This window comes from Rhinopithecus bieti, unplaced genomic scaffold (assembly GCF_001698545.2).
Source record: "Rhinopithecus bieti isolate Rb0 unplaced genomic scaffold, ASM169854v2 scaffold_2272, whole genome shotgun sequence".
Lineage (NCBI taxonomy): Eukaryota > Metazoa > Chordata > Mammalia > Primates > Cercopithecidae > Rhinopithecus > Rhinopithecus bieti.
The window spans coordinates 7447176-7469884 of NW_016804163.1; the positions used below are offsets into that span (position 1 = coordinate 7447176).

A 22709-nucleotide genomic window follows, 5' to 3' on the forward strand; every position below is an offset into this window, starting at 1 on the left:
TCCAGTCTGGGCAACAAGAGCGAGACTCCATCTCAAAAAAAACAAAACAAAAAACAAAACAAAACAAAAACAGAAAAGAAAAAGGATTTATTTTTGCTATGTAGCTTAACCACTGAGACTTTGAGATGCATTTTTTTTTTCTTTTTTGAGACAGAGTCTTGCTCTGTCACCCAGGCTAGAGTGCAGTGGCGTGATCTCGGCTCACTGCAACCTCCATCTCCCGGATTCAAGCGATTCTCCTGACTCAGCCTCCCAATTACAGGTGCCTGGCTATTTTTTGTATTTTTAGAGTTGGGGTTTCATTATGGTGGCCAGGCTGGTCTCAAACTCCTGACCTCAAGTGATTCGCCCTCCTTGGCCTCCCAAACTGCTGGGATTACAGGCATGAGCCACCGGACCCAGCCATAATGCATTTTTATATGGCCAGTCTCACCTAACCACCACTTGACTATGTGACTGCATGTTTTATATTCATATGCTAGCTGATAAGACTTTTGAAACTTTAGCTTTGAATTTAGGCTACTTGAACTGTGAGACACGTAACTATTACATTTTATCAATTCTAAAATAAACCATTTATTTTTCTTCCCCGCTGTAATAGAGGAAGCATGGTCTTCCAGCGGGAGACCTGTTCCTCCCATTTACAGATCTCAGCCCAGCTACCATGCTCCACTGCCCCAGAATGTAATATTCTTACACATAATTGGTTTTTTGCATTGTTTGAATGATTTTTTGCTTACGTTATGTACTTACTTTTTAGTATCTCTAACAACTATCTTTTTTTTTTTTTTTTACTGGCACCTGTTTCTGTTGAATAGTTTTACGACCTAAATTAACCCAGTTGGAATGTTTTAATAAATCATGTTTGCCCTTTATTTGTATGTGTCTGTGCATATTTTTAAAAATTAAATATAATTATTTATTTATTTTTTTTTTGAGATGGAGTCTTACTCTGTTGCCCGGGCTGGAGTGCAGTGCAGTGGCATGATCTCAGCACACTGCAACCTCCGCCTCCCGGGTTCAAGCAATTCTCCTGCCTCAGTTTCCCAAGTAGCTGGGACTACAGGCGCATGCCGCTATGCCTGGCCAATTTTTTGTATTTTAGTAGAGACGAGGTTTCACCGTGTTGCCCAGGCTGGTCGTGAACTCCTGAGCTCAGGAGAATTTTAGTTTGAGATAATTGTAGATTCACATGCAGTTGTAAGAAATACAGAGAATCCGGCATTCCCTTTATCCATTTGTCTCCAGCGGCAGCATCTTGTAGAACTGGGACAATATCACAACCAGGATATTGACATGGATACATTCCACCACTCTTACTCATATTTTCCCAGTTTTACTTGTCCTCATGTGTTTTTATGTGTGTGGGTGTGGTTGTGTTTGTGTAGTTCTATCACATGAAGATATGTGTTACATTTTGAGAGTTCTTTATATATTCTCGATACTGGTTCTTTGTTAGATATGTTTTGCAAATATTTCTCCCAGTCTATAGATTGTCTTTTCATCCTTTTAACAAAATCTTTCAGAGAGCAAAAGTTTTGTCGTGAGGTCCAGTTACCATTTTTTTTTTCTTTTATATAGTATGCTTTTGATGTCAGATCTAAGAACTCTTTGCCCAGCCCCGGATCCTAAGATTTCCATGTTTTTTCTAAAAGTTTTAGCTGGGTGCAGTGGTGTGCACCTGTGGTCCTGCTACTTGGGGAGGCCGATGCAGGATGATCACTTGAGCCCAGGAGTTTGAGGCTAGCTTGGGCAACATAGTGAGATNCCAGTCAGTTGTGAATGATAAGAGCCAATACCTCCAGAGGCTGCAGGCACAAAGGAATGAACTAAATGCAAAAGTTCGCCTATTGCAGGAGGAGCTGCAGCTGCTGCCGGAACAGGGCTCCTGTATGAGGGAAGTAGTCCAGGCCATGGATATGGAGAGTGTTAGTCAAGGTATATCCCAAGGGCAAGTTTGTCTTAGATGTGGACAGAAACAGCGACATCAATGACATGAGACCCAGTTGCCAGGTGGCGCTCAGAAATGATAGCTACACACTGCACAGCATCGTACCCAACAAAGTAGACCCACTGGTGTCACCAATGATGGTGGAGAAGGTGCCAGCCTTGATTTAAGAGATGATTGGTGGACTGGACAAGCAGATTAAGGACATCAGAGAAGTGATCGAGCCACCTGTTAAGCATCCCAAGCTCTTTGAAGCACTGGGTATCGCACAACCCAAGGTGGTCCTGCTGTATGGACCTGTAGGCACTGGGAAGACACTGTTTGCCTGGGTCATGGCTCATCATATAGACTGTACTTTTGTTTATATCTCTGGCTCTGAATTGGTACAGAAATTCATCAGGGAAGGGCCAAGAATGGTGAGGGAGCTGTCTGTCATGGCATGAGGACCTGCCATCTATCATCAGCTCCATCAGCTCCTTGCAGCTGGAGGTGGGTTGTGGAGGGGACAGTGAAGTGCACATCGTGCTGGAGCTGCACAACCAGCTGGACAGCTTTGAGGCCACCAAAAGATGGAGGTTATCGTGGACCGCTGCTTCGCTCAGGGCACGTCAACAGAAAATTTGAATTCCAGCTGGACATTTTGAAGATCCATTCTCTGAAAAGGAACCTGACCCAGGGGATCAACCAGAGAAAATTGCTGAGCTTTTGCCAGGAGCATCAGGGGCTGAAGTGAAAGTCATATGCAGAGAAGCCACCGTGTATGCCCTGAGGGAACGGCGAGTCCATGTCACCCAGGAGGACTTTGAGATAGCAGTAGCCAGCATCTTGCAGAAGGATAGAGAGTAAAACATGTCCGTCAAGAAACTAATGGAAGTGCGTGGATGTCCTTTCTATGGATCTCTCCGGTAAAGCTTTCTAGAATGAAAATAAAATAATTAGCTCTCCAGAATTAACTATAGAGACCATAGAAGACATGGTTAATTTTATTTCAAATGAAAATGCTAACAGACATGGTTAATTTTATTTCAGATGAAAATGTTAACAGAAATAAGGTTGAGATGGGGCATTCATCAGTGGAAAAAAAATAAATGCATATCCTCTTAATTCATCGTCTTTGATTAAAGATTTAACATGTGCCATTCAGTACAGTGGCTACATGTGGCTATTTTAATTTTAATTACATAAACTCACTCCTCAGTCACACTAGCCACATTTCAAGAGCTCAGAAGCCATATACAGACATTCTCATCAACAGGGAAAGGCTGGTTTAATTACTATGTTTGGAGCTAGATGCTTAAATAATACGCACTGCAGTGTAAGAGATTTACTTACCTTAATAAAATCAGTGTGGTGCCACAGTGAGACCTGACTGAATGAGAGGAACAAGTGGCTGAAGAGGTGAGTGGCACAGCATTTCAAAATCACCTGAGAAGAAAATTATAGTTAGGATAAGAAAGAACTTATTTCTAGGCCAGGCATGGTGGCTCACGCCTGTTATCCCAGCACTTTGGGAGGCTGAGGCGGGTGGATACCTGAAGTCAGGAGTTTGAAGCCAGCCTGGCCAACATGGTGAAACCCCATCTCTCCCAAAATACAAAATTAGCCAAGTATGGTGGTGGGTGCCTGTAATCCCAGCCACTGGGGAGGCTGAGGCAGGAGAATCGCATGAACCTGGGAGGCAGAGATTGCAGTGAGCCAAGATGGCGCCACTGCATTCCAGTCTGGGCAACAAGAGCGAGACTCCATCTCAAAAAAAACAAAACAAAAAACAAAACAAAACAAAACAGAAAAGAAAAGGATTTATTTTGCTATGTAGCTTAACCACTGAGACTTTGAGATGCATTTTTTTTTTCTTTTTTGAGACAGAGTCTTGCTCTGTCACCCAGGCTAGAGTGCAGTGGCGTGATCTCGGCTCACTGCAACCTCCATCTCCCGGATTCAAGCGATTCTCCTGACTCAGCCTCCCAATTACAGGTGCCTGGCTATTTTTTGTATTTTAGAGTTGGGGTTTCATTATGGTGGCCAGGCTGGTCTCAAACTCCTGACCTCAAGTGATTCGCCCTCCTTGGCCTCCCAAACTGCTGGGATTACAGGCATGAGCCACCGGACCCAGCCATAATGCATTTTATATGGCCAGTCTCACCTAACCACCACTTGACTATGTGACTGCATGTTTTATATTCATATGCTAGCTGATAAGACTTTTGAAACTTTAGCTTTGAATTTAGGCTACTTGAACTGTGAGACACGTAACTATTACATTTTATCAATTCTAAAATAAACCATTTATTTTCTTCCCCGCTGTAATAGAGGAAGCATGGTCTTCCAGCGGGAGACCTGTTCCTCCCATTTACAGATCTCAGCCCAGCTACCATGCTCCACTGCCCCAGAATGTAATATTCTTACACATAATTGGTTTTTTGCATTGTTTGAATGATTTTTTGCTTACGTTATGTACTTACTTTTAGTATCTCTAACAACTATCTTTTTTTTTTTTTTTACTGGCACCTGTTTCTGTTGAATAGTTTTACGACCTAAATTAACCCAGTTGGAATGTTTTAATAAATCATGTTTGCCCTTTATTTGTATGTGTCTGTGCATATTTTAAAATTAAATATAATTATTTATTTATTTTTTTTTTGAGATGGAGTCTTACTCTGTTGCCCGGGCTGGAGTGCAGTGCAGTGGCATGATCTCAGCACACTGCAACCTCCGCCTCCCGGGTTCAAGCAATTCTCCTGCCTCAGTTTCCCAAGTAGCTGGGACTACAGGCGCATGCCGCTATGCCTGGCCAATTTTTTGTATTTTAGTAGAGACGAGGTTTCACCGTGTTGCCCAGGCTGGTCGTGAACTCCTGAGCTCAGGAGAATTTTAGTTTGAGATAATTGTAGATTCACATGCAGTTGTAAGAAATACAGAGAATCCGGCATTCCCTTTATCCATTTGTCTCCAGCGGCAGCATCTTGTAGAACTGGGACAATATCACAACCAGGATATTGACATGGATACATTCCACCACTCTTACTCATATTTTCCCAGTTTTACTTGTCCTCATGTGTTTTATGTGTGTGGGTGTGGTTGTGTTTGTGTAGTTCTATCACATGAAGATATGTGTTACATTTTGAGAGTTCTTTATATATTCTCGATACTGGTTCTTTGTTAGATATGTTTTGCAAATATTTCTCCCAGTCTATAGATTGTCTTTTCATCCTTTTAACAAAATCTTTCAGAGAGCAAAAGTTTTGTCGTGAGGTCCAGTTACCATTTTTTTTTTCTTTTATATAGTATGCTTTTGATGTCAGATCTAAGAACTCTTTGCCCAGCCCCGGATCCTAAGATTTCCATGTTTTTTCTAAAAGTTTTAGCTGGGTGCAGTGGTGTGCACCTGTGGTCCTGCTACTTGGGGAGGCCGATGCAGGATGATCACTTGAGCCCAGGAGTTTGAGGCTAGCTTGGGCAACATAGTGAGATGGAGCCCCGTCTCAACAAAATAAATAAGAATAAAAATTTTGTAGTTTTACATTTAATTCTGTAATCCATTTTGAGTTAATTTTGCAGGAAGTATTAAGTTTAAGTCAGGATTCTTTTAGGTGTATGCTTATGGATGTCTAGTTCCTCTAGCACCACTTCTTCAAAAGCCTGACTCGGTGCCATTGACTGACTTTTGCATCATTTTCAAAATCTCTTGGCTTTATTAGTATGGATTTATTTCTGGGAGGTTTTAAAAAAAAAATTCCACAAAAGTAGTCCATGTTTTTTAGAAGATGTGAACAAAGTAGAAATGAAAAACCTATGACAGATTTTATCAAAGATATAGTCCTGTTAAATTCTTGTCCCATCCTTTTTCCTGATGCTGGTTCTATTTGTTTTGTTTTGGCTTTTTGCGTTGTTTCAAATTAAATTACAGCTGCTACCTATAAAGAAGTCTGCTCGTCCGCTGCTTCTCATTTAAAAATGCCCATTATTGAGACTTTCCATTGCTTATATTATTTTAGTGATCCTTTGATATTCTATTTTGTGGCATCTTTATGATTTAGGTTTCCAGGTTTTGTTTTTGTTATTTGAAAGACCTCTCTGATTAATATGTTTGCTCAGTAAACCTTTTAGTTAATTACTGGATTGAAATATATGAATGTTTTTCAGATTCTTGATATTTCATTGCCCCATTGCTTCTGAAGGGGTTTCACCCCATTTACATCTCCACTGTTGTTATATCTTTTAGATTAAAGCAGCGTTTAATTTTTTAGAATTTCCCTAAATACTTGTTTAGTTTGAATTTTCAGATTCTATTATTTCTTGTTAGCCCTAAAATTAACTTTAGCTAAGTGAAAATTATATGTAAATGTTAGCGATTGGTACTAAAGTAATATTCAGTGACATTTATTCATATAACAAATGTAATTTGCATCTTATCAACTTGTAATTTATAATAAAATACAGTTGTGGGTTAGAAAAAAATGTTTTTTTAGTTATTGTTTATTTTTTACTTATTTTGTTTGTTTTCTTTAACAGCCCAGCAGGCTAGGAAGCTTAAAAAAAAAATAAAACTTTCAATATGATTATTTACTTCAAATTTATGTTTATGCTTTGATTTAAATGTTATTATTTTGCCTCCCTCAAACAGAAAGCGATAGATCTGGCTAGCAAAGCAGCGCAAGAAGACAAGGCTGGGAACTACGAAGAAGCCCTTCAGCTCTACCAGCATGCTGTGCAGTATTTTCTTCATGTCGTGAAATGTGAGGCCATCGGTTATATTTTATTTAAAACACAAAAGAAAATTTATTCTATTTCATATCTAAAAAATTGAAATATAATGCCAGAAAATTCTAAACTATCCATTTGTTTAAAAAATTAGAAAAAAAAAGTCCACTTTCTTTCTAGTGATTTTTAAGTAATGAGACTTAGCTAGCAGATGTGACAGCCATCACAGTTATTACTTGGTATACCTAAACATCTTAAAATGTAGTATAGTCAGAGGAAAATAGATTGGGAGACATTTTATTTGTGTCTTTACAGATATGTATTGCATGTTTACCATGTGGCAGGCACTGGGGATACAATAGAAAAAAATGGATAAAACCTCAGCCTTCATGGCTTTTAAATGGAATGTAGTTGGATAATTGAAGATGTTCTTTTGAACTTCTCTCATTTAGTTTTGAGGTTTTATGTTAAAGTGAAACCAAGAATGAGTCATAACCTGTAAGCTGTGTGGGGCTCATCCCATCTACTGCATGTGTTGCCAAAGTTCACACTGAAAACAGCTCTGGCAGAGGCCTTCATGTAGTAAAGTGATGACATTGGTATTACACAGAATGTATGGGATTTCCATCACTTTACTCTTCTGAAATAAAGCTTTTGTAGACATTCATGGAAATGATTCATACTGCTTTCCTTCTATTTGTCTTTCTTATAATTGGGTTTGTGGAAGACAAGCAACTTTGAACTATCTGCAAAAAATGTAAGGGAAGAGTGTGAAAGCTTCAGAATATTAAATAATTTCCTGTTAGTTAACATTAACTTAAAATACCCTGCTATCTTGCTCAGATTGTTTCTGACTCAGACCCACTGTTGGTCTCCAACCCTGCTGGGGGAAGGGGTAGAAAAGAGGTGATAATCATTGACTACAATGAGTTAGAGATGATCTTCCCTCCTTCTCCCAACGTAGAATTTCTTTGTCTAAAAAATACATATTTAAGAGTTCAAACCTTTCTACACAGAATACTAATGGAAAAAAAATCTCTCTCATTTCCCTTTAATAGATGAAGCACAGGGTGATAAAGCCAAGCAAAGTATCAGGGCAAAGTGTACAGAATATCTTGATAGAGCAGAAAAACTAAAGGAGTACCTGAAAAATAAAGAGAAAAAAGCACAGAAGCCAGTGAAAGAAGGACAGCCGAGTCCAGCAGATGAGAAGGGGTACGTGTTTAAAATTGTTCAATTTTATTGTGGCTTTTAGCTTTCGATTTGTGAAATAAATTTCTTTTGATTAAAACAGGTGTCATCAAACTGTGGCTCATGGGCCAAAGCTGCCCAGCTGCCTGTTTTTGTAATAAGTTTTATTAGAACACAGTCTTGCCCATTCTTTTACATATTGTTGTCTAGGGCTGCTTTCATGCCATGACAACAAAGTTGTGTGGTTGTGTGGAGACTATATGGCCCATGAAACCTAAAATATTTACTTGTTTGGTCCTTTACAAAAAAAGTCTGCTGACCCCTAGTTTGCCAAGCTTAATGGATGATATTCCTCAAACAACCCTTCCTGACAGCCTGCCAGTAGTAGGGGAGAATGCTTGTAGGAACAGCACTCAGTTACCCTCTGGCCTTTAGCTAATATCGAAGCTTAAGATTATAGGAGTGACCTGAAAATTAAACCTTTGACCATATGGAAAAAATGAAAAGTAACTCCAACAATGTAAATTTTTTTCAGATACCTTATGCAAAATTTTTTGATGTGAATTTGTGTTAGACTTGCTTTATGTTGTCATTGTACAGAAAACAACACAGCACAGCATAACTTACAAACATTGAAACTGATTTTTGGCATGTCTTCCTAGATGGGGGATGTATCACTTCTAGATGCAGAATTTGTTTATTCAGTACATGACATATGCATGCCAAGTTTGTGTTCAGCACTGGGAACGTATTCTAACCACATCCTCTCTGGCTCTCCTATTAATTGATGCCAGTAGTTCCAGGTAACACACCCTTAAGAAAATGAGACTCTGGGATGGAGTTATCTGGCCTGGTTGGGTTTGAAAGCAGGGAGATTCTGCTCAGCTTTAGAGGTTGTGGTTCTCATTGTTCATGGTATGCAGTGGCACAAGTTACTTAAACGATACCCTGTGGTCACAAGGAATGAAGTGCCTTTTAGGCAGTGCTTTGGGGCTTTGACCGTTTAGAAGGACATGAGGAATATTAGAATCAGCGTTGACTTGGCTGCTCCAAACTAAGTGGCAGAGTTTGAAGGAAATGATAAGCTCAAGCTCAAGGTTTTATATTCTGTGTTCAAGATGTGATCGGGGAACTAGGGAGTTTCTGTGAGACCCTAACAACATTTTATCTTCTTCATCGATAACATTGACACAACAAAAATCAGATGATAGTCCGATCTGATGAATTATTGAATTTCAACTTAGGGTTTCTTACATGAAAGTGAGGACATTTAGTATAAAACAGGGACTCCAAACGTGAAGTGAAAATCTTGGGAAGAATTTAGTTGACCGTGACTGCCTGGGACCTCCAGCTCTCACTGAAACTCTCTTGACAGCAGAAGCTTCTCTTCCCTTGTCCATAGAAGCTCTTCTGGTCGTGCTTGAAAATCCTGTAAGGATCTCTCCTGAGACAATTACCTGACAAGGCGATGCCAGTTTTTCTCCTGTACTGGACAGCAGTCTTCGTTTACAGTAGGACCCACTTTGGCTCATTTAAGCAAAAAGGGATGTATTATAGGTATTACCTTACGGAGTAGTGGGGCCAGGGAATCAGACTTGGATCACAAGGAGAAATGGCGAACAGTACCAAGGTTGTTCAAGTAGGGATCCCACTGTTGCCGACAACTCTGCTAACACTGATGGTGCTTGGGAGCAGGCAGTAAAAGCTCTGCGCAGCTCCTCAGCAAAACCAGTGCCTTCACCTGAAGATTCTGTCTCCTTGTGAGCAGCCCCCACCTTCTTGGAAGAATTTAGGTCTCATGTGGAACCCTAACTGCAAGGGAGATGAGAAACGGCAGTTTGTTTTTAATAAGGACAGCCTTTATAGTACTGGACAGCATGATAGTAGGAGGTTAAAGTGAGTGTCAAGTGAATCTGTTTTGCAGTGTCTGCCTCACCCACAGCCCCACCATCCTGTGATAACCAAGGCAATTCCATTTTGGCATAAAATATGTCATGCTTTTATCCCCCTTTTATGTTACTGTTTTTAAAATGATATAATGCCTTATTTTTGGCTTTATCACTTTTATACTTAACATTGTATCAGGAACATCTTTCCAATAACCTATTTCTACATCGCTTTTAAATGTTGCAATGTATCCTGTCATATGCTAGTCCCTATAATATGTTACTTTTTCCCTTTTTGCAAAGGGTGTGTGTGTGATTATCCTTATGGTCAAATCCTTGAACTTTTCTAAAATTATTTCCTCAAGATAAATTCCTAGATATGAAATGCCTTGATCGACCTACTTGTTCTTTGAGTGTAGTTCATTGTCCTCAAGAAGCTTCCTCTATCCTTTGGAACCCCAGACTAAGGGTTGTAGACCTTTGTACCTTAGATAATTAGTGTTCCAGATTTTTTTCCTCCTAATGTGACCTCTTGTTCTAATTTATATCGTGCCCAGTCCTGATGTTTTCACTGTTGTTGTTTGCAACTCTCCTGTTACTCATCTTGAATCCTTCATGGAGTGATGTGTGGGGCATGCATTTATGAATTAATACACACCTAAATATGTCATGGGAATTTGGAGCTAGTTCCTGACTTCATTCTGGTCTTTTTGTCCCTTTCCTTTACATGATTCTCTATTGATGATAACGTGCCTGCTTCCTATTTTATTTACTATGTTCTTTAAGTAAGCATAGCTTTTAATGTAAATGTCTAATTTTACCACTTAAATTACAAATATTCAGGTTATTTTTTCCTTCATTTTTGCCTTATTTGATAGCAATGAGTGATCATTTGAATATATTAAATTCTTTTTATTAGGAATGACAGTGATGGGGAAGGAGAATCTGATGATCCTGAAAAAAAGAAACTACAGAATCAACTTCAAGGTTGCTTTAGATTTCATTTTTAAATTTACTGTCCTATTAAAGAGACTCAAAGTGAATTGTCTATTTGAATTGTTTTTGTTCTCCCTCTATATTTAAATGAAGTTTAAGAACTGGCTTTGGTTCCCAGTAGTCATGTGCTGGCTTTGTTTAGAGTATTTTTTTAGGGTTTGCCCTCTAGGATCATGGTTTGGCCTTTTTTATATAGTAAAAGTTTTGTTGGCTTCGTATCTGCTTTTAAAAGGCTCTTAGTCAACTTGCTCTTTGATTTGTTTATTTGCCCCCTTTTGGAGAAGGTAACATTTATACTCTTAGCACACTGCAAAATGTGATGGTATTAAAATTTACTACTGTGAGGGGAGCAGAAGTTAGGACTTACACATGGCTTTTATTGCCATTGCTGTAGCTCACTTATTGATAGTTTATTTTGTTTCTTAACTGCTCTTCATCTGCTTTTCAGTGTTCCTGTTTACATTTAAGTGTTTAAGCTTTCTGTGTTTACCTTCCACACCTGTGAAACCCTTTCATTCTGTTCTACTATAGCATAGTGGCATAACGGAGGGGACATAGACTTTGGGCTCCATTCAGATCTTCATTCTGTTCAAGGGTCTGCCACTTAGAAACTTTATAATTGTGAGTGACCGAGCCTCTCAGAGTCAGAGTCCCTCATCTCTAAAATAGAAATGAGCAATAGCTTCCTTCAGGGCTTTTAAGATTAATGACAGTGTAAAAACTACCTAATATATCTGACGAAGTCTAGGGACTCAATAAATGGTAGCTCTGTTTATCTAAAAAGGCATCTATTTGTTGGCTGGCTTTGTTAATTGCTGAGATTTGATTATTCTTTGAAATAAATGATCTAACAATTTTTCAGATTGAATTTTTTGCTCACCCAATGGTAGTATGTATTTTGTTCATTTGAATCTTACCAAATAGAATGCATAACTGGGAAGGATTTCCATTTTATAGGTTCAGACTTGGTTACTGAGTAGTGAAAATACCTACCTTAACCAGACTTTTAGCCTTGCTATACTAGTGTCTTCGTTTTGGTAATATTTTTGTCTTGCCTACCCTACTGGGATGTCTAGGAAAACACTGTAGGATAATATGTTGACAACAGACCAGGTAATGAGGATAGAAAACATCTTTAGGCGCCAGCAACCTCAGTGGTAGGTATAGTGCAGGGGCGAAAACTTGAGTTTACACTGCCATGTCCCCACCACCTGAAACTGCTGGCATGCACTGCCACTCAGTTGGCATTTATTGGGTAACCCAGTGGTCTGTGCCAAGTGGCCTTATTCCAGTTGTAAAGCAAGATACTTTTTCTGTCTGCTCTTTTGGTTTTGGTTTTGTTTCCCTGCCCCAGGTAAAAATCAGTTGTATGTCTTTAATTTTGAAAAAGATACATTTTTTTTTCTTTTTTGTTTTTCTGAGACCGGGTCTCACTGTGTTGCCCAGGCTGGAGTGCAGTGGCGCGATCATGGCTCACTGCAGCCTCAAACTCCTGGGTTCCAGGGATTCTCCTACCTCAGCCTCATAAGTAGCTGGGAACACAGGCACACACCACCATGCCCGGCTAAGTTGAGTTTTTTTGTTTTTTTTTTTAGTGATGGGGTTTGGCCATGTTGCCCAGGCTGCTCTCAAACTCCTGAGCTCAACTGTTTCACCCACTTCAGCCTCCCAAAGTGCTGGGATTACAGTTGTGAGCCACCGCTCTTGGCCGATACAACCAATTTTTAATAGGGATTTCTCTAAATTCCATATCACTTATGATAAGGGCCAGAAATGTAAAACAAACAAACAAAAACCAAATACTTAAAACATTTAAATGAGGAAATGTGTTTGAAATTTCAGGATGAAATAGAATATGAAAGGAGTCCTAGCCTTTTATGTTTGAATATCCTTTTTTTTTCTACTTTTAATGGTTTGCTGCTGGATTTCATACTATTACATATTTTTTTGAATTTTCCTTGTTTTTTGAACAGTATTTCAAATCTTTTACTTCTGTTTTAGATTATGATATTAAGTGTATATTTGTTAAAATTAAGAATTGGTTTGTGATTTGAGTTTTCTGTTAGCTAATTTTATTCAGTGAATTTTTGTGATTAAATAATATACCAGTGTAATAAACAGTATAGTCAAAGACTGGATAAATTTATATCACTGAAGTACATTCCATCTGTTAGCATTTTTCACTAATCCCATCCCCCCTTTTTCATTTTGCAAACCATGTCTAGTATGAGATTGTTTATCAGTAAACATTCCAAAGTCACCTTTTAACTTAAAAGTATTAGTTATATATGAAAACAAATCATGACATATTTTTAAAATGTATAGCAGAAAATCTTGAGTTAGTCAGATGGTGTACATATATAAAATAAGTTTACTTTTGTTTAACTGACGTGAAATCCTAGGATTACTAATCTTAATGAAACATAAAAAAGACGAAGTGAATTTACTTTTTTCTTACTTTATAGTAGTCTGAACTTTTGTAATACAAAATGCTTATGATTTCATTTAATTTTAATCTAGTAGCTGAAGATTTTCATAATTTAGGGAAGTTGCTGATTAACTAGTCTTAGAGTAACAGATTATCTTTCCTAACAAGGAGAAACAATCAGTAGAACTGATTTCATAAAGTAATAGATTGTATAAGTGGTGGTGTTCTGTTACACTTAAGACAATTAAGTACATGCCATCTCAGAACAGGCTGCTTCATCTTTTATAGTGGAACAGTGTCCATATTCTAGAAAATTAGAAAAGCTTTTGATAAAAGAGAACTAGAAAATTTGTCAGTAGGCTATATTAAAAGACATCCTTCTTGGACTCTTACTGCAGTAATTGCTTTGGCTTTTGAATATACTGTATTCAGAAGCTAAATCTTCCATGTAAGTTAACTTTGTTAATTAACAAAAGTTGTAAATTGATCTATTTAGCAGCCAAATAGAAAGTTTAGCAAATCTTAGGAAAGTATTGCAAATCTGCAGGGATATATTTTCTCTCTTTCCCATCATCTGCTTCCATTCCTTCCTTTCCTCTCCCCTTTTCCTTTTCTCTTCTGTCTATCTGCCTATCTTGAGTTGAATTTGTTAAGCATATTTTTTTTTCAGTGGTTGAGGAGAGGATTAGATCCCCTTTTCTTTTGATTAACAGGAGAAATAGTAGAACAAGTACTTTTGATACCCCAAAATCAATGTATTCAAATATAACCAACTTACGGAACGTTTGGTGCTTTTCCAAACACTCTAATATTCATTATGTCATTTGATTTTTGCACCAACCTATCTAGGTAGTTCGGGCAGATGATATTATTTTCATTTCACAAATGAGGAAGCTGAAACAGAAGGGTAAAGAAACATGCCCCAGGTTATCTAGTCATCCACCTGGTTCCTAGTCCTATTGACTTCTCCCTAACACCTGCTTCCTCTTCACACTATTTCAAAAAGATTGTTAGTACATAAAACTTTCCCAGACAATTTTATAATGCATTTCCTTAACATCATTATTTCATGTTTTCTTCTAATTTTGGTGAAATAGTCTTTCTTAATTTAAAGATAACATAATTTTTTGTAGGTGCTATTGTTATAGAACGACCAAATGTGAAATGGAGTGATGTTGCTGGACTTGAAGGAGCCAAAGAAGCACTGAAAGAGGCTGTGATACTGCCTATTAAATTTCCTCATCTTTTTACAGGTGACATAACTTTTAAATAATTTTATTTCATGAGTTTATAAAAGTTCATTGATGACTGAGGCGAAGCATTGTCATTCTTGTCACTAATGAATTATCTTAAATAAATTGTGACTCTTAAAAGGTGGTGATTTATCTTTATACAAGATGTTTTATTTCTTATACATATCCATATTTGCAGTATATATATTGAAAAACAACCTGAATGTCAACCAGTAGGGTAATTCACCAACATGCAGTAGAATACTATGCCCTCAGTAAAATAGAGTGTACATCTACATTAATAAATTGTAATCTGCATTGTATTTTATTGAAGAATGTCCACATCTATTACAAAGATCAAAAAGCAGTTATAAACTGAATAGTATGATTCCATGTTTGTTAAATGTGTATGCTGAGAAGTAAGTATAATTGGATTGACATAGAAATATTAATGTATGCCTAGGAGATAAGATTATAGGAGATTTTTACTTTTGACTCTCATCTGAATTTTGCAGTGGTTATGTATTAATTTTTTTTTTTTTTTGAGAAGGAGTCTTGCTTTGTCACCCAGGCTGGAGTGCAATATCCGCTCACTGCAAGTTCCGCCTCCTGGGTTCACGCCATTCTCCTGCCTCAGCCTCCCGAGTAGCTGGGACTACAGGCGCCCACCACCACGCCCGGCTCAATTTTTTGTATATTTTAGTAGAGACGGGTTTCACCGTGTTAGCTGGGATGCTCTCGATCTCCTGACCTCGTGTTCCTCTTGCCTCGGCTTCCGAAAGTGCTGGGGTTACAGGCGTGAGCCACCGCGCCCAGCCGGTTATATATTAATTTTTAAAGGGTATTTCCATTTCTTAAAATGAGAAGTAAGAATCACTTAACAGCTTCAGAGGAAGTGCGTATCCTCTAGTAGCAAAAGGACATTTCATTATCACTGTGAAGAGAATATTGCTGACCTCCCATCCGGGGAAACTTACAAGTTCTAGTTCCAGCAGTAAGTGATATGTCTGTGCTAAACCATTCCTTTATTATTATCCTTCTTGTGACTGATAGCCTGTGTCTGTAATATGGCCACACCCACAATCTGACGGTCAGACAGAGGTTTTCCTTTTGTAAACATGTTGGTTTATGTCAACAGCAAATCTGTAATGTAGGCCTCAGACTGAGCAGTCCAGACAGTCATATCATATAGAGCAGTGATGAAGAGCAAAAAGCCTGTAGGTCACGCACTGTCCACCTAACTTCAAGGTGTAGTTTACAACCCAACTTCAGGAGTATGAAACTAACAGCATAAAAGTTGACATCGTAATCCTAGAAAAGCACAAAAATATGGTTGAACTCATTTTATGGTATATTACTTATACCAGTGTTTCTCAAACATAAGTCATCTATGTATCATCTTCATGAATTTTTCCATGTATGTGTACCATTACTTTTTCTTTGCTTATTTTTTAGAACAGCATTTTTACTGGAGTATAGTATAAATACACAGAGACATACAGGAGCCCCTGGGTGTTGGGCTTCCTTAATGATCACAAAGCAAGCATGCCAGTGTCATCAACCAGATCCAGAAATAACAGCATTGCCAGGGACCTGGCAGGAGCCTTCTGCCTCATTCCTCCCCAGAGGTCATCTCTCTCTCGACTTTTAACACCAGAGATTATTTTGCCTGTATTTGAACTTTAAATTATCTCACATATTTTCACTTAGTAACGTTATTGAAAAGACTTTGTGCCTATTATAAGTGAAAAAAGTGTTTTCCTAATACACGTTAAAAAATTAAAAAGTGTATACCACCTAAAAGTATTTCATATTATACCAGTGGTATATGTACCATACTTAGACACTGATTTGTAAATGTATACATTTGAAATAAGAAAATGAAATTCAAGTAATACTTGCTTTCATAACAGTTAAGTGAAACAGTATTACTCATCTGCGTATCATCCTTTTGCAGATACTGTGTATACATCCATAGTTTGCACTTAGCAGTTTTTTGTTTGTTTTTTTTTTCTTGAGACAGAGTTTCACTCTTGTCACCCAGGCTGGAATGTAATGGCGAGGTCTCCGCTCACTGCAACCTCCACTTCCTGAGTTCAAACAATTGTGCTGCCTCAGCCTCCCAAGTATTTGGGATTACAGGCATCTGCCACCACACCCAGCTAATTTTTGTATTTTTACTAGAGTCGGAGTTTCACCATGTTGGCCATGCTTGTCCCGAGCTCCTGACCTCAGGTGATCCGCCCGTCTCGGCCTCTCAAAGTGCTGGTATTACATACGTGAGCCACTGTGCCCAGGCATAGTTTTTTAAATGTATGTTTGATAATTTACTGCCAGCTGTAACCAAGCCTGTTTTATTTTAGGCAGGATTATAATTGCTCATTAGCAAAATTGAGGCACAAAGAGTTGATGTATTCACTGGTTATATTTTGGCAAAACTAGGATTTAAGGTAGTATCACCTTTTGTTACCCAACCATGAAAGTCTGCTACCTAGACGGGCGTGGTGGCTCACGCCTGTAATTCCAGCATTTTGGGAGGCTGAAGTAGGCGGATCACCTGAGGTCAGGAGTTCAAGACTGATCAATATGGTGAAACCCCATCTCTACTAAAATATAAAAACTAGCCAGGCATAGTGGCGGATGCCTGTAATTTCAGCTACTTGGGAGGCTGAGGCGGGAGAATCGCTTGAAACCAGGAGGCAAAGGTTGCAGTGAGCAAAGATAGCACCATTGCACTCCACCCTGGGCAACAAGAGTGAGACTCCGTCTCAAAAAAAATAAAAGGAAGTCTGCTACCTATAGCACTAACCTGTGCTTTCCTGTGGAATCAAGAATTCAGCAGAAACTCATAAGTCATCCAAACTTTGTTAGGTTCACTTTTCTAAAGAGCATAAATATTGAAAGAAAATCTCTTCCAGCTGCCCGTTTTTTACGGATGTAGTTTTTGTACAATATTCTGGTATCAAGCAGTGCACACAGTAGATGATCAGAAAGTACCTTTTCACTGAACTCTTTTCCCCTACTAGACTCCATGCAGGGCAGAAATCCTTTTGCCTGTGCACATGTTATGGTTTTGATACATACTGGTCGAATGAATGAGCAAACAAATGTACTTCCTGTTAGAAGGCTTATGTTATGTAAGTGTATTTTTGATAAAGTAGTCTCTAGAAGAAACAAAATACATTTAAGACATACCTTAGATTGATTTATTTTTAAAATACTGTTTTAGTCCTTATAGGTTTAGAGTGAAAATCTTTTCAGAGTATTCCTCCGTATAGATGATGTCAGTGGTAACTGCAATTAAGTGTTAAAATTCTTGTGACACTTTTCTAAATGTAAATTTTAGGGAAGAGAACACCTTGGAGGGGAATCCTATTATTTGGGCCGCCTGGAACAGGAAAGTCCTACTTAGCCAAAGCTGTAGCAACAGAAGCCAACAACTCAACATTTTTTTCAATATCTTCCTCTGATCTTGTTTCTAAGTGGCTAGGTGAAAGTGAAAAGTAAGTAGTAAATCAATTTTTAAAGTTTTTTCTTTGCCTATAATTACTGTATCAGTCCTTAATAGATTTCTTACATCATTCATAGATATTCAGAGAAGTGATGTAATATAGGTACTCAGTCCTCTGTCAAATCAGTCTCTAATCTAGAATTTATTTTGTGGGAAAAGATAGCATATATGTACAACCTAGTAAATCAAAGTGAGTTATCCAGTTGTAGCATTCTTATTTTCTGTACCTGGAACATGATTAGGCTTTTTAATCTACACAGTTCTTGTAATATTGATACACTGCTTTGTTTTAATCTTTTACTGTTTTTTAGACACTTAAAGTTTTCATTTATTTTTAGACTGGTTAAGAATTTATTCCAACTTGCCAGAGAGAACAAGCCTTCCATTATCTTCATTGATGAAATTGATTCTCTGTGTGGTTCAAGAAGTGAAAACGAAAGTGAAGCCGCACGTAGAATTAAGACGGAGTTCCTAGTGCAAATGCAAGGTGGTGTTACTTTTTCTTTTTTTTTTTTTGATACAGAGTCTCACTCTGTCGCCAGACTGGAGTGCAGTGGCGCAACCTCCGCCTCCCAGGTTCAAGTGATTCTCCTGCCTCAGCCTCCTGAGTAGCTGGGATTACAGGCACGCATTACCGTGCCTGACTAATTTAATGTTACTAATTTTTAAAGTCGTTTTATTTTATAACAGTTTTATAGCAGTAATAAAAAATTCAAGCAGAATTTCTCCATTCTAACAAACTGTTTCATTTTGCCATGTTTCATTCCATTGTCTTCCATATGCATACATAATTTTTACTCATTTGTAATTATCTTGTAGGACTCACTGACATAAATAGAAAAGAGATTTAATATATTCATTTATAGCGTACCAGGAACAACTTCCGTAAAAGTAATATGTAGACTTCAAATGAAATCTTTCAAGAAATATTTCGAAATGAATGTTAAAGTATTTGTCCACAGTCTGGGAGATTTGATTCTTACATTTGCATCATCCTGCATCATAGTGTATTTGGATCATATTACTGTAAGGTGATATTTGATTAAATACAGTTTTTTTTCAAAGACAGACTCTCAAGATGAGGCACTTTAATGGTAAAGCACCACATTTCTTAACAGAATATATGGAAGAGGTTTAAGAACAGCAAAATGACAAATTAATTAAAGCATTACCTATTTTAATGCAGGGGTTGGTGTAGACAATGATGGAATTTTGGTTCTGGGAGCTACAAATATACCCTGGGTTCTGGATTCTGCCATTAGGCGAAGGTAGGATAATACAGTAAATGTCTTATTTCTCACCGCAGATGTAACAAGAAGATGATAATTCCCTTTTTGTCTTGTGAGGAGGCATTCTAACAACTTTTCAAAAGATTTGTAGTGTACTCTAACCCTATCGCTCCCCTGCCTTGAGGGGGAGAAGGGTGCTTATTTGCTTGTTTGTTTCCCTACTTTATCAAATATGCAAGATTTCCACATACTTCAGTCTTTCATATTAGAAAATGTATTACGTAATGCTTACCTTTCATTCTGATGAAGCTTGGTGGGCACTGATGCTTCAAAAATTTACAAACATAGTTTGACAATTCAGTAAAAACCATTCATACAAAATTTTAGCAAAATGGCAATTCTGTAAGTCAGAATAAGATAACCAGGTAAGAGTTGGAGTCTCGCTCTGTTGCCAGGCTGAAGTACAGTGGCGCAATCTCTGCTCACTGCAACCTCCACCCCCCAGGTTCAAGCGATTCTCCTGCCTCAGCCTCCCGAGTAGCTGGGACTACAGGCGCCCGCCACCTCACCCGGCTAATTTTTGTATTTTTAGTAGAGACAGAGTTTCCCCATGTTGGCCAGGATGGTCTCGATCTCTTGACCTCGTGATCCGCCCGCCTCGTCCTCCCAGAGTGCTGGGATTACCGATGTGAAGCACCACTCCCGGCCAAGATTTTTTTTTTTTTTTTTTTAAGTAAAAAATGTATGTCAGGCCGGGTGCGGTGGCTTACGCCTGTAATCCCAGCACTTTGGGAGGCCAAGGTGGGCAGATTGCCTGAGCTCAGGAGTTCAAAACCACCCCGGGCAACATGGTGAAACTCCGTCTCTACTAAAATCCAAAAAAATTACCTGGGCATGGTGGCGCACACCTGTCTGTAGTTCTAGCTACTCGGGAAGCTGAGGTGGGAGAATCGCTTGAGCCCAGGAGGCGGAGGTTGCAGTGAGCCAAGATTGTGCCACTGCACTACCAGCTTGGGCAACAGAGTGAGACTCCATCTCAAAAATAAAATAAGTGTGTGTGTGTGTATATGTCTATCTAATTTTTAAGTCGAAAATAAAACTTCAGCTGTAGGAAAGGCATACGGACTCTTCACTTTTCACTCTTCACAGTTCCCTGGTACATTCACTTACTTTGTATGGTAAAAATTAGCACTTCAGTTTTTGCCACTTTTATCCCATTCACTTGATGATTTGCCAGCATGCTAGCTTACCATCCAGTACCAAGAAAGGAAATGTGCAGGGTATTTTTGGAAAATTGCCTTATTCTGCACCCATCTCTAGAGGCAATGGAAACTTTAAATTCTTTTCATTGCCACAGAGAGTTACCTGGAGGAAAAACAGTCTGCCCTGACCACTTAAATTATCCCTCATCGCTGCTTCTCTGTCTGCAAATACTGACATTCTAAGAAGGCAAGCAGAATTATTGTTAATGAAATATAGTGTTTATTTTTTATAATATAGGATTGTTTGTTCTGGATGTATTCATTAAAGTGGACATTTTGTATAATGTATATCCTATAAGATTGTGAGTTAATTCTATTTCGAATGTAGAGAATTACTGTGTCATCTCTACTCCTGTTTTATATTGTTAATCATTAGTCCCTTGATCAAGAGTTCACAGTACAATTTTGTGGGAAACTGTAATCCTGTAGGACCTCTTTTTATTTCATGAATTCCAGGCATGTGAACACTGTGGCCAAAATAACCCAAAAATCATGCGCGAAATATTCAACCACTCCATACTAGCTCCCTGGCTATTTTGATTTTATTTGTTTGTTTTTAATGTGTTCTGGATATTCTCCCTTGAACCTAAATATATATGTTTAACCTTGGCACATACACGCCCACTTAACTTAGTATCTGTTTCTCCTTGCAAATATCCTAATTTTCAATTAAATATATTCTTGATGTAATTTCTCTTTTAAGATTTGAGAAACGAATTTATATTCCTTTGCCGGAACCCCATGCCCGAGCAGCAATGTTTAAACTGCACCTGGGGACCACTCAGAACAGTCTTACAGAAGCAGACTTTCGGGAACTTGGGAAGAAAACAGATGGTTATTCAGGGGCAGATATAAGTATCATTGTACGTGATGCACTTATGCAGCCTGTTAGGAAAGTACAGTCAGCTACTCATTTTAAAAAGGTAAGTCATTTTTATCTATCCTTTCCTATCTTTTTTTTTTGAGACAGTCTCACTCTGTCGCCCAGGCTGGAGTGCAGTGGCACTATCTTGGCTCTCTGCAACCTCCACCTCCCAGGTTCAAGCAATTCTTAGCCTCCTGCGTAGCTGGGATCACAGGCGTGTGCCACCATGCCTGGCTAATTTTTTGTATTTTTAGTTGAGACTGGGTTTCACCATGTTGACCAGGCTCGTCTCAAACTCCTGGCTCCGGATGATCCACCCACCTCGGCCTCCCAAAGGCGTGAGCCACTACACCTGGCCCCTTTCCTATATTTTTAAAATCGAGTTTCAAGACCATCATTGGTTTGTCTTCAAAGAATTTGGGAGGGTTTCAGTGTTGTATAATAATACAATAAGTGGGTTTACATAATAGACATATTTCTATGTGACTGAAACAAGTTCTTCAATAAAGTTTATTAGCCATTATTGGCTGGGTGCAGTGGCTCACACCTGTAATCCTAGCACTTTAGGAGGCCGGAGTGGGCAGATCTCTTGACCTCAGGAGTTCGAGACCAGCCTCAGGCAACACAGCAAAACCCCATCTCTATAAAAAATAGAAAAATTAGCCGGATGTGGTGGTGCACTCCGGTAGTCCCAGCTACTTGGGAGGCTGAAGTGGGAGAATCACTTGAGCCCAGGAGGTGGAGGTTGCAGTGAGCCGAGATTGCACCAGTGCACTCCAGCCTGGGTGACACAGTGAGAGCCTGTCTTAAAAAAAGAAAAGGCCTTATTAATCATCCTAATGTGTTTTAAATTTTCCTGTGAAATGAGCTTTGAAGTATTTGTGTATTATTTTGATGTAAGTATAGAAACTTAAATGTATAGATGTCAGGCTGCTTCTGACACATCTAGAATATTTTTGAGCAGAATCTGGTGCATTTATACCTCATAAAGTAAAAATAGTAACAGCTGATATCTTTTAAATATTCACATGCCTGGCACTATGTTCTTTTATTATTTCATTTGGTCTTCACAAAAACAAGAAGTACTCGTAGCCAGCCACCTACTGGTGGTTAGTCTTGGACTTAGGTGCTAACACAGTAGCTAGAGTGGTTCAGATGTGATTTGTTTGGAGGTGAGGTGTGTTTCCGAATCCGAAATCTCAACCATTCTGCTATCCTGCCCCTCCTGTGTTCTATTTTGTCTGCAAGAACAAGTTAAGCATCTATGGTTGAGATAAAGTTTTATAAAAAGACTGTGGTCTTGAGATACCCAGTTTGAGGAACAGTGTACTAGGTCATCTGGACCAACCCTTTTGCTGTGAACAGCAGTAATCCAGTATTACTCATGAACATAGATGTGGAAAACTATCGCAAACCGAATCTCATAATGTATGTCAAGACTAATATGACTAAGTCACATA

General features: G+C 38.6%; 1 protein-coding gene and 1 pseudogene across 1 annotated transcript in view; both read left to right on the forward strand.

The window, feature by feature from the left end:
• VPS4B (vacuolar protein sorting 4 homolog B) overlaps nucleotides 1-22709 on the forward strand; it is a 37402-nt gene that overhangs the window by 9018 nt on the left and 5675 nt on the right. The window contains exons 2-9 of the mRNA XM_017867109.1: nucleotides 6573-6684; nucleotides 7708-7864; nucleotides 10646-10713; nucleotides 14284-14403; nucleotides 17729-17885; nucleotides 18232-18380; nucleotides 19080-19161; nucleotides 21088-21307. Coding sequence (XP_017722598.1) covers nucleotides 6573-6684; nucleotides 7708-7864; nucleotides 10646-10713; nucleotides 14284-14403; nucleotides 17729-17885; nucleotides 18232-18380; nucleotides 19080-19161; nucleotides 21088-21307 — 1065 coding nt within the window. The remainder of the gene's footprint in view (nucleotides 1-6572; nucleotides 6685-7707; nucleotides 7865-10645; nucleotides 10714-14283; nucleotides 14404-17728; nucleotides 17886-18231; nucleotides 18381-19079; nucleotides 19162-21087; nucleotides 21308-22709) is intronic.
• LOC108526331 (26S protease regulatory subunit 8 pseudogene) lies at nucleotides 609-2857 on the forward strand (annotated as a pseudogene).